This window comes from Schistocerca gregaria, chromosome 2 (assembly GCF_023897955.1).
Source record: "Schistocerca gregaria isolate iqSchGreg1 chromosome 2, iqSchGreg1.2, whole genome shotgun sequence".
In the NCBI taxonomy this organism is placed as follows: Eukaryota; Metazoa; Arthropoda; class Insecta; order Orthoptera; family Acrididae; genus Schistocerca; species Schistocerca gregaria.
Window position 1 is genome coordinate 353,813,767 of NC_064921.1, and position 12,560 is coordinate 353,826,326.

General features: G+C 51.5%; 1 protein-coding gene across 1 annotated transcript in view; it reads right to left on the reverse strand.

Annotated features, from left to right (window-relative positions):
* LOC126337044 (GRIP and coiled-coil domain-containing protein 2-like) overlaps window positions 1–12,560 on the reverse strand; it is a 252,037-nt gene that overhangs the window by 180,212 nt on the left and 59,265 nt on the right. The window contains exon 5 of the mRNA XM_050001367.1: window positions 5,421–5,658. Coding sequence (XP_049857324.1) covers window positions 5,421–5,658 — 238 coding nt within the window. The remainder of the gene's footprint in view (window positions 1–5,420; window positions 5,659–12,560) is intronic.

The following is a 12,560-nucleotide window of genomic DNA, read 5'->3' on the forward strand; positions in this document are numbered from 1 at the left end:
ACCGCACCGCCACTTCCCAGCAAATTAGGGACACTGTTGCTCCTGGGGTATCGGCGAGGACCATTTGCAACCGTCTCCATGAAGCTGGGCTACGGTCCCGCACACCGTTAGGCCGTCTTCCGCTCACACCCCAACATCGTGCAGCCCGCCTCCAGTGGTGTCGTGACAGGTGTGAATGGAGGGACGAATGGAGACGTGTCGTCTTCAGCGATGAGAGTCGCTTCTGCCTTGGTGCCAATGATGGTCGTATGCGTGTTTGGCGCCGTGCAGGTGAGCGCCACAATCAGGACTGCATACGACCGAGGCACACAGGGCCAACACCCGGCATCATGGTGTGGGGAGCGATCTCCTACACTGGCCGTACACCTCTGGTGATCGTCGAGGGGACACTGAATAGTGCACGGTACATCCAAACCGTCATCGAACCCATCGTTCTACCATTCCTAGACCGGCAAGGGAACTTGCTGTTCCAACAGGACAATGCACGTCCGCATGTATCCCGTGCCACCCAACATGCTCTAGAAGGTGTAAGTCAACTACCCTGGCCAGCAAGATCTCCGGATCTGTCCCCCATTGAGCATGTTTGGGACTGGATGAAGCGTCGTCTCACGCAGTCTGCATGTCCAGCACGAACGCTGGTCCAACTGAGGCGCCAGGTGGAAATGGCATGGCAAGCCGTTCCACAGGACTACATCCAGGATCTCTACGATCGTCTCCATGGGAGAATAGCAGCCTGCATTGCTGCGAAAGGTGGATATACACTGTACTAGTGCCGACATTGTGCATGCTCTGTTGCCTGTGTCTATGTGCCTGTGGTTCTGTCAGTGTGATCATGTGATGTATCTGACCCCAGGAATGTGTCAATAAAGTTTCCCCTTCCTGGGACAATGAATTCACGGTGTTCTTATTTCAATTTCCAGGAGTGTATAACACAAAACAAATGGACCGCTCAAAATGCTACAGAACTGTAGCATGTAACAGTGTCCATAGGCTGCCGTAAGTTTCATCAAACTCAATCAACTCACTGTCCTGGGTGAGTAATGCTACAGATGTGTTCTTGTATCCTGCCAGGGATTAATGAGACAAACATCACAAATTTGAGTACTTAACAACATGTTTGAATGACTGAGAGCAATAAGTGCTAAAAGTAGAGGGCAAAAGAGGAATCCAGACTGTAGAAATGACATTTCTGAGATAAGACCTACAAATAACCAGAAAACAGAGAATGAGAAAAGTTGTCATACATTTGGAGCTTGGAAGAAAAGATTGTATGTTGCAGGAAGGAATGGTGGAGACAGGCACTGAGTATATCCATTACAAGAATACCTAAAATAATACACAGATCAATGAAAATTTTCAATTTACACTGAAGCACCAAAGAAACTGGTACAGACATGCATGTTCAGATACAGATATAGGTGAGCATGCAGAATATGGCACTGCGGTCAGCAATGCCTATATAAGACATAATGTGTCTGGCACAGTTGTTAGATTGGTTACTGCTGCTACAATGGCACGTTACCAAGATTTAAGCAAGTTTGAACATGGCGTTATAGTCTGCACACAAGTGATGGGACACTGCATCTCTGGATAGTGTTTAAGTGGGTATTTTCCCATACAAAAATTTCACGAGTGTACCATAAATATCAGGAATCTGGTAAAAAAAATAAAATCTCAATGACACCGCTGTGACCAGAAAAGATTCTGCAAGAACCGGACCAACAACAACTGAAGAGAATCGTTCAGTGTGACAGAAGTGCAAGACTTCTATAAATTGCTACAGATTTGAATGCTGGGCCACCAACAACTGTCAGCATCTGAAACACTCACCAAAACATCATCAATATGGGGTTTCAGAGCCAAAGCCAAACCCTTAATAACTGCATGACACAAAGCGTTACATCTCAAGTGGGCCCATCAACACCGACATTAGACTTTTGATGATTGAAAACATGTTGCCTAGTTGGGCAAGTCTTGTTTCAAACTGTATTGAGCTGATGGATATGTACAGATATGGAGACAACCCCTGATTCGTCACTCTGACAGGTGTCACGCACATCTGATCACCTGCATCTACCATGTCCATTGTGCATTCTGGGGGAATTGGGGACAATTCCAGCAGGACAATGCAACACTCCACACATTCAGAATTGCACAGAGTGTCTCCAGAAACATTCTCTGGAGTTTTAACACTTCCACTGGGCACCAAACTCCCCAGATATGAACATTATTGAGCATATTTGTGATGCCTTGCAACATGCTGTTCACAAGAGATCTCAACTCCCTCATACTGTTATGGACCGCCCTGCAGGATTCATGGTATCAACTCCCTCTGGCATTACTTCAGACATTAGTCAAGGCCATGCCAAGTCGTGTTGCAGCCCTTCTGCATGCTCAAGAGGTTCCTACACAATATTAGGCACGCGTACAGTTTCTTTGGCTCTTCAGTGTATAATTGGACTGTTAAAAAAAATCTACTCACCAAGCAGAGAAGGAGAAAACAGACTATTTTATGGAAATATGCAAGCATTAGGAGCCAGTGGTTGTTTCTTCTAGCAGAGGGTTTGAAAGTGAAGGAATAAGGATGAAGGAGAAGGACTGGTGAGGTTTAGGAAATGGAAAGAATAACAGAAAAGTCATCCAGAACCCTGGGAGACTTACTGGATGATATGAGAAGGAAAGACTGATTGTTGGGTACTACAACAGACAAGATTTGAAAACCTAACTTAAAGGTAATAAGCAGGACAGAGATTACTAACAAAACATCATGCTAGAGTTAATAAAAGCAGAAAGCTAAGTGCACTATATGTGGTAGGCAAGCAATATGGGGACAGGGGAGAACAGACAGGTCAGAAAATAAAAATGCATAAAAATAAAAGGGATTCAAGAGAAAGAATAGGTACAGAGAGGAAATGAGGAGACCAAAAAAATTAACATTCCAGATGGTAAGTGTGATGAAACACCCACTGAGATTAGGACTGTCTTGTTGTAGAGCATGCTCATGGTAGGTAGGTAGGTAGGTAGGTAGGACAAACACAGGAAACAAGGATGACTGGATGCAGATCAAAAACTACTAAAGACAGTATTAAGTATTAAGTTCCGCAGACAATGAGGCCTTTCAAGAACTTAATAGCATAATAGGGCAAGTAGAACCAGTACAGATGAAAACAGGACAACTGTGGAGTGGCATATCATACAGCTGAAGAATCAGGCACACATTCAATCTTAATTATGCCAGCATTTAGTGGAACCAAACGAGCAAAGTTAGTCACTATTCTACCACATATCATATCAACGGTTGGAATTAGTATGGCTAAGACAACATGTGCTCATATTTATCTTGTAAACTTACCAACTCAAAATAAAAAAATAAAAACTTTCCGAAGTGATAAAACCAGCAAGCAATTGATGGTAAGTTTATAATAAACAACTGGTTAAAAAGAGTCAACATGGAGAAACACTATATGAATAAGACAGCAAAGGAAGTTTCTTAATTTTTTCTTAAGCAAGAAAATCCAGGTATTGAATTAACATTTTTCAACTTACAGCCCAACATACATTTTCTCAGCTATATAAATTCCGAGATGTCATTAACAATCATCTTAATTTTAAAGAAGTCACAGGGTAAAAAAATATCATGCCAAGAATGTTAATTCAGCTGGAGTTTCAAATTGCAAGCAAGAATTCAGCCAAATACAAGTATGCCACAACTGAACAGAGATTTGGTGAAGAAAACTGAGAAGTACACATTACATTTACGAGATCTGTAGGGGACTTGGTGAAGGTTTTCATAGTTGACAAGAAACATGTATCCCATATCTAGTTTGAACAAGTTCACGCTGTTCTCCTGAACCCAGACAGAAAGCATGTTAGGAACACTTCATATTATGACCTTTCATGAAATTTAGGAACTTTTGAAAGTGGATGAGTAGTCATCTGTGTAGTTTTTTTAGTGGTAGATTTTTAAATTAAAATAATTAGGAACTCAGGACATAAAATAAAGTAAAAATACTTTCTTACACACTTTTTAAATAAGAATTGAAGTATAAAGATATACGTCCACATTTTCTGCTAAACATTGCACTGATTTCAACCAAACTTGGTACATGTATAATTTACTGTCGGGGAAGAATCACTAAGGGGTAACAACCACCCATCTATCGAAGGGATGGGGATAAAAAATAGTGTAGCCCATGATGCGCTAATATCCAGATTTTATTCGTCCAGTATTTGAGAATAAGAGCACTTAGTAAGTAGCAACCCTCAACTGAAATCATATATTTTAAAAGAAGAATACAGTCAGCAAAATAGGAGGCAAACCTTTGCCCTGCAGCTGCGTTAAATATAGAAACTCTTGTAAGGGCACTGATAGATACATTCCTGGACTAAAGTCAAATCAGACCCTTGAGGCTCCTATTGTTTTCTAGGACTTCCAACAGTAGTGTGCAGTATTACTGTCATTTGTTGAGAATACCAAGAGTAGTTTCTACAACTGAAAGGCTGTGTGTGTGTGTGTGTGTGTGTGTGTGTGTGTGTGTGTGTGTGTGTGTGTGTGTGAAGGGGGGAGGGAAAGTTGACTCTATCATTGGCAAAAATGATACAGAGGGGTACAATGTAGAACTGTAGAATTCAAGTGTTCAGCTGTATCATCAAGTGCCCAGCAACTTCTTGTCTGAACATACTGATGCATGCATGAAAACCAGTACCACTGTGACAGCATTGATTTCTGCAACTAGTTAGTTGTTTCAAAGTCTTCGCAATTATGAGTGCAAAGAAAGTACTTGAACCTTACGTGCTTTTTGTAGAGGGTTATATTCCTGAGTTGGTGAATAACCTAGAGTGTTAACCAATAGAGTTAAATTATGAACATTTACAACTTATGTGACAACAAATTTAAAAGGTAACTGCAATCACATTTTATTTCACTAATGGGAAGGTCTGATTTTTGAAGAATGTGTGAATGTGATCTACGACATTGACCCTTAGTTGAATAACGTATCACCAGATAAAGAAAGATAACTGTGGCAATGCACTGATTTAACATTAGGCAAATTTGCTGTTAATTTAAAATATAAATTTTCCAAGTAGTAGAATACACACACACACACACACACACACACACACACACACACACACACACACACAAAAGAGTCAAGTCATGTATAATAACTGTACGTGGGTAAAATGTAATTAGCGATTTGTGAACTGGTTGACAGCAAAATTTTTCAAACTATTAAAATAACAAGCAGAAAGGAGGAAAGTAAGTTACACTCTCCTTCACAGGAATTTTGTTAAAGGAGTCATAGCAGTATGCTTTGCCAGGGAATAAAACACAGAAAAGTAAAGCAACTACTGACAGAATTCGTACCTAACACCAATAAGGCACAAAGGCCATCTGAAGTTACATAAAGAATACATACCAATTCCCCGATCCCTCAGAGACCGCAATTCTAATTCCACAGTGTCCAGCTGCTGAAGTAAATCATCATTTTCTCTTGTAAGGCGTTTAACCTGTCGATGAGCACTTTCAAGTGCTGTCTCAAGCTCCTGCACACGATTAGTCAATTGATTCACCTGTTGCCTTGCTTTCCGTTCATCTTGTTTCACTTGCTCCAACTGGCGTTCTACTGATGCACTTTGTTTCAGCACTTTGTCCATCTGTAACAAATTCTTTCTTATCAATTCTGACAATACAAGACATGCTCAGAAAGAACTAGTAAGTAAAGCTAAAGACTTCAACTGATGTATACTGAAGTAAACACTCCCCCCTCCCCCCAAATTCAGCTGGTAATATAAAGACAACATAGTAGGTAACTTCCGGCCCCTTTCCTATTCCAAGTCCACTAAATTGCTTGGCTTCCTTATTTAATCTCCGCCACTCAGCACATATCTTACCCAGGGGGGCGGAGGCGAGGGCGAGACGCGAGACACGGGGCCGGAAGCGAGGGCGAGGCGCGGGCCGGGGGCGAGGGCGAGGGCGAGACAGTGGGCGGGGCGGGAGCGAGGGCGAGGGCGAGGGCGAGACAGTGGGCGGGGCGGGAGCGAGGGCGAGGGCGAGGGCGAGACAGTGGGCGGGGCGGGAGCGAGGGCGAGGGCGAGGGCGAGACAGTGGGCGGGGCGGGAGCGAGGCCGAGGGCCAGACAGTGGGCGGGGCGGGAGCGAGGCCGAGGGCCAGACAGTGGGCGGGGCGGGAGCGAGGCCGAGGGCCAGACAGTGGGCGGGGCGGGAGCGAGGCCGAGGGCCAGACAGTGGGCGGGGCGGGAGCGAGGCCGAGGGCCAGACAGTGGGCGGGGCGGGAGCGAGGCCGAGGGCCAGACAGTGGGTGGGGCGGGAGCGAGGCCGAGGGCCAGACAGTGGGCGGGGCGGGAGCGAGGCCGAGGGCCAGACAGTGGGCGGGGCGGGAGCGAGGCCGAGGGCCAGACAGTGGGCGGGGCGGGAGCGAGGCCGAGGGCCAGACAGTGGGCGGGGCGGGAGCGAGGCCGAGGGCCAGACAGTGGGCGGGGCGGGAGCGAGGCCGAGGGCCAGACAGTGGGCGGGGCGGGAGCGAGGCCGAGGGCCAGACAGTGGGCGGGGCGGGAGCGAGGCCGAGGGCCAGACAGTGGGCGGGGCGGGAGCGAGGCCGAGGGCCAGACAGTGGGCGGGGCGGGAGCGAGGCCGAGGGCCAGACAGTGGGCGGGGCGGGAGCGAGGCCGAGGGCGAGACAGTGGGCGGGGCGGGAGCCAGGGCGAGACAGTGGGCGGGGCGGGAGCCAGGGCGAGACAGTGGGCGGGGCGGGAGCCAGGGCGAGACAGTGGGCGGGGCGGGAGCCAGGGCGAGACAGTGGGCGGGGCGGGAGCCAGGGCGAGACAGTGGGCGGGGCGGGAGCCAGGGCGAGACAGTGGGCGGGGCGGGAGCCAGGGCGAGACAGTGGGCGGGGCGGGGGCCAGGGCGAGACAGTGGGCGGGGCGGGAGCCAGTACGTGACAGTGGGCGGGGCGGGAGCGACGGCGAGACAGTGGGCGGGGCGGGAGCGAGGGCGAGGGCGAGACAGTGGGCGGGGCGGGAGCGAGGGCGAGGGCGAAGGCGAGACAGTGGGCGGGGCGAGGGCGAGGACGAGACAGTGGGCGGGGCGGGAGGGAAGGAGAGGGCGAGACAGTGGGCGGGGCGGGAGCGAGGGCGAGACAGTGGGCGGGGCGAGGGCGAAGGCGAGACAGTGGGCGGGGCGGGAGCGAGGGCGAGGGCGAGACAGTGGGCGGGGCGAGGGCGAGACAGTGGGCGGGGCGGAACGAGGCCGAGAGCGAGACAGTGGGCGGGGCGGAACGAGGCCGAGAGCGAGACAGTGGGCGGGGCGGGAGCGAGGCCGAGGGCGAGACAGTGGGCGGGGCGCGAGCGAGGACGAGACAGTGGGCGGGGCGCGAGCGAGGACGAGACAGTGGGCGGGGCGCGAGCGAGGGCGAGACAGCGGGCGGGGCGCGAGCGAGGGCGAGACAGTGGGCGGGGAGCGAGCGAGGGCGAGACAGTGGGCGGGGCGCGAGCGAGGGCGAGACAGTGGGCGGGGCGCGAGCGAGGGCGAGACAGTGGGCGGGGCGCGAGCGAGGGCGAGACAGTGGGCGGGGCGGGAGCGAGGCCGAGGGCGAGACAGTGGGCGGGGCAGAACGAGGCCGAGGGCGAGAGAGTGGGCGGGGCGGAACGAGGCGGAGGGCGAGACAGTGGGCGGGGCGGGAGCGAGGGCGAGACAGTGGGCGGGGCGGGAGCAAGGGCGAGGGCGAGACAGTGGGGGGGGGCGGGAGCGACGGCGAGGGCGAGACAGTGGGCAGGGCTTGAGCGAGGGCGAGGGCGAGACAGTGGGCGGGGCGGGAGCGAGGGCGAGGGCGAGACAGTGGGCGGGGGGGGGAGCGAGGGCGAGGGCGAGGGCGAGACAGTGGGCTGGGGGGGAGCGAGGGCGAGGGCGAGACAGTGGGCGGGGCGGGAGCGAGGGCGAGACAGTGGGCGGGGCGGGAGCGAGGGCGAATCAGTGGGCGGGGCGGGAGCGAGGCCGAGGGCGAGACAGTGAGCGGGGCGGAACGAGGCCGAGGGCGAGAGAGTGGGCGGGGCAGAACGAGGCCGAGGGCGAGACAGTGGGCGGGGCGGGAGCGAGGCCGAGGGCGAGACAGTGAGCGGGGCGGGAGCGAGGCCGAGGGCGAGACAGTGGGCGGGGCGCGAGCGAGGGCGAGACAGTGGGCGGGGCGCGAGCGAGGGCGAGACAGTGGGCGGGGCGCGAGCGAGGGCGAGACAGTGGGCGGGGCGCGAGCGAGGGCGAGACAGTGGGCGGGGCGCGAGCGAGGGCGAGGGCGAGACAGTGGGCGGGGCGCGAGCGAGGGCGAGACAGTGGGCGGGGCGCGAGCGAGGGCGAGACAGTGGGCGGGGCGCGAGCGAGGGCGAGACAGTGGGTGGGGCGCGAGCGAGGGCGAGACAGTGGGCGGGGCGCGAGCGAGGGCGAGACAGTGGGCGGGGCGGGAGCGAGGTCGAGACAGTGGACGGGGCGGGCGCGAGGGCGAGACAGTGGGCGGGGCGGGAGCGAGTGCGAGACAGTGGGCGGGGCGGGAGCGAGGGCGAGGGCGAGACAGTGGGCGGGGCGGGAACGAGGGCGAGGGCCAGACAGTGGGCGGGGCGGGAGCGAGGGCGAGGGCCAGACAGTGGGCGGGGTGGGAGCGAGGGCGACGGCCAGACAGTGGGCGGGGCGGGAGCGAGGGCGAGGGCCAGAGAGTGGGCGGGGCGAGAGTGAGGGCCAGACGGTCGGTGGGGCGGGAGCGAGGGCGAGACAGTGGGCGTGGCGGGAGCGAGGGCGAGACAGTGGGCGGGGCGGAAGCGAGGGCGAGACAGTGGGCGGGGCGGGAGCGAGGGCGAGACAGTGGGCGGGGCGGGGAGCGAGGGCGAGACAGTGGGCGGGGCGGGAGCGAGGGCGAGACAGTGGGCGGGGAGGGAGCGAGGGCGAGACAGTGGGCGGGGCGCGAGCGAGGGCGAGGGCCAGAGAGTGGGCGGGGCGGGAGTGAGGGCCAGACAGTCGGCGGGGCGGGAGTGAGGGCCAGACATTCGGCGGGGCGGGAGTGAGGGCCAGACAGTCGGCGGGGCGGGAGTGAGGGCCAGACAGTCGGCGGGGCGGGAGTGAGGGCCAGACAGTCGGCGGGGCGGGAGCGAGGGCCAGACAGTGGGCGGGGCGGGGAGCGAGGGCGAGACAGTGGGCGGGGTGGGAGCGAGGGCGAGACAGTGGGCGGAGTGGGAGCGAGGGCGAGACAGTGGGCGGAGTGGGAGCGAGGGCGAGACAGTGGGCGGGGCGAGGGCGAGACAGTGGGTGTGGGGGGGGGGGGGGGGGAGCGAGGGCGAGACAGTAGCGGGGGGGGAGCGAGGGCGTGACAGTAGCGGGGGGGGGAGCGAGGGCGTGACAGTGGGCGCGAGCGAGGGCGAGACAGTGGGCGGGGGGCGAGGGCGAGACAGTGCGCGGGAGCGAGGGCGAGGGCGAGACAGTGCGCGGGAGCGAGGGCGAGGGCGAGACAGTGGGCGGAAGCGAGGGCGAGGGCGAGACAGTGGGCGAGGGCGAGGGCGAGGGCGAGACAGTGGGCGGGAGCGAGGGCAAGGGCGAGACAGTGGGCGGGAGTGAGGGCGAGAGAGTTTGAGGGATTGAGGGCGGAGCAGGAGTGGGGCTAAGATGAGAAGTAGGAATAAGAAGGGGAGCACATGGGAGACGGAGGTGGAAGGATAGGAAGAGAGAAAGAGACAAGGTGAGGGATAGAGAGAAGGTGGAAAGGGATGAGATGAAGGAGATGGGGAGGACAGGAATGGGGATTGGCTGGGGTGAGTGAGGGATGACAAGTGAAGAAATTTTGGTGGAGAAACAGTTTGGGGAGTGAGAAGGTTGGTTGGTGATTGGGAACTAATGGATTTTGGAATGCATGCATAATGTAAGCCTACGTGATGTCTCTGCCTGGGAATCACTGTCACATCTAGAAATAAACTTTCCCCACAGACAAAAGGTGATGGGGCTATACGAGCATTACAGACAGTAGATTATATATTGATGTTAATGCCTCTCCTGGTCCATGCTAGCATCTTCTTCTGAATTCTTTGGCTCCAACAATGGACGATTCACAGATAGTTGAAATAGTTCTCTGTTTTCTCCGGGAAAGTGGTTGTAATTCTCAGATATAAGATTTCAAACTAAATTTGGAGCAGGGTTTGGGGTTGGGGCGTCTCTCACAGCATGCTGAGTCTGGGGGCCCTCGACCTTATCTCCTTTACCAGCTCCCACTTTCCTCCCTCTTTCATTCTTGTTTTAATTGCTTTAAGAGGCAGTTCGCATTTTATTTCACCTTATTTTCCATTTTAGGGGCGGCACTTTGTTAGAGCGCTGGGAAAATTCACCTAGTGCCTTACATATTTCTCTCACCTTGATTTTATTATTGACAGTCCAACTGCTGTACATTATATTTTTAGCCTTCTCACTTTTCCTGTTCTGTATCTCCTGACTAGACAGTATTCTTTACTCTGTAATTGTCTTCACCCATAACTGGGTTGAGGAGGAGTCGGATGTGGGTGGGGTGTCCTCCCCATACATGAGCACTCGAGACCAGTTGTTTGCTCTGACCTACATACCGGCCTGATCCACATGATGCTCCATATTTCCCTCAAAGGCTAAGAAAAAAGTGCCTATACCTGTTTGGTTACCCTTGGGACCTTTTTGTACATGTCTGAAAAAGGTAAATCTCATCATTCAAGATTTACCTCGTAGCTCCTCACTGCATGGAGTGTAAGGTCTCTGTAAAAGTAATTCCTTACACTAATTCCAAGTTTTATGTGGGGCAATAGCCACTAGCATGTCAGCAGCTGTTCATATAACTGAAGAGCTTGAGACCAGCAGAGGCACCCTCAATAAATAGTGACCTACATCTATGCAATCAGGGTATACACTTGGAGGAGGAAAAAAATTCCCAGATTTTCCCGTATTTTAAAGTTATAAAAAAAAAAAATTCCAAGGTAAAAATACACATTTTACCACGTGAAAATACACTTCTTCATGTTTAGTGACAGTTTACTTTCCCTCAGAACTGTAAAATGTATAAATCCATTGAATGGTAAAAAGCAGGTCCAGATTTATGAAGGTGCAAAACTGGGGTACCAGCCCTGCGTGGCAGTGTCAGGGGGCACCAAATTCATATTCTTGTGGAAAAAAAAAACCTTGTTTTACAAAGCCCTTCACATTCTGCACACGTTAGTCTATCAATCATTCATATGATTTTGAAATGCATCCCTGCTGGTTTCTGAACATTTTTGAATACATTCTAAGTTGATTTCAAAGTGAATAAGTTGATTTTTGAATGCATGCATAATGTAGGTCTACGTGATGTCTCTGCCTGGGAATCACCGTCACATCTAGAAATAAACTTTCCCCACAGACAAAAGAGGATGGGCTATACGAGCTAAGCTGAATAAACAAAAACAGGTGAATGCCAATCACTATTTGTTTCTGTAGTTGATCAGGTGTGTGAATGAACAGCGTTATTATTATTATGAGTGAAATCCATAGATTCAGACTACCGGAGTGGGCATAAAAGACTAACAGGAATAACTGATAAGAAAGATTACATATTAATCTAGTCTGTTATTCAAGGAAATGAGATTTTGACAGAAAATTTTTGCCAGATCACTACAATATTAAGGGCCAGTTGTACTGTCCCCAGTTAGCAGCCACATAAGTACTATTCTCGGAATAAGGTGGAAAACGCGTTTTACAAACACATAACAACACCTAATTGAAAACTAAACGCAGGATAACTAAACTGCTGATAGTGGCAGAGTTAGTCAAGTTAAGTGAAGAATAAATTTTGACAATGCAGGAGTAGTTACAGAATTAGTGATGACAAGATTGATAGAACGAGGAAGGAGAATAAAACAGGGACATCACACAAATTATATGGAAGAATATGACAACTTTAATTTCATATAAAAATTTCGTACCACTACCTATCAATCTCATGCTTGAGAAATTGGTGCGTATGAATGAAGTGTGAAACTATTTCCTAACATAAAACTTTTTGCTTGTAGTACGCCTAATAGGCATTTGATATTGGTACTTCATCGATTGTATTCTGACATGTTATTCATGTAAATGAGGCAGATAAAAATGACCACCTGTGCCGAAATAGTCTCACTCATTTGTGTGTGTTACAACTGCTGTGATATTAGAAAGGCCGTCCCTTTATCTAGCAGACAGTGATAAAACAACATAATCAAATTGAGAAACCACAACATTCGTGGGTACTATTTGTATTAATAGCTTTTTCAGTATTTGACAATGACATTTTAATTTTTCATGTAGTAAAACATTTGACAAACTTTCATGAGATAATAGATTCTTTTGCAGAAAGGAAAGCACACCATGTAAAGCTGTAGCAAACTTAAAGAGAAAAAATGCTGGGCCCTAAGGATTGAAGAAATGTGTACTGCACCGTCTTGAATGTAGCTTGTCTTTACTTGTTTTATGTTTATTATATTTAATTTTATGTCCTACAAAAGAGGAAGTTATTAGCTAATAGACAACAGAGAATA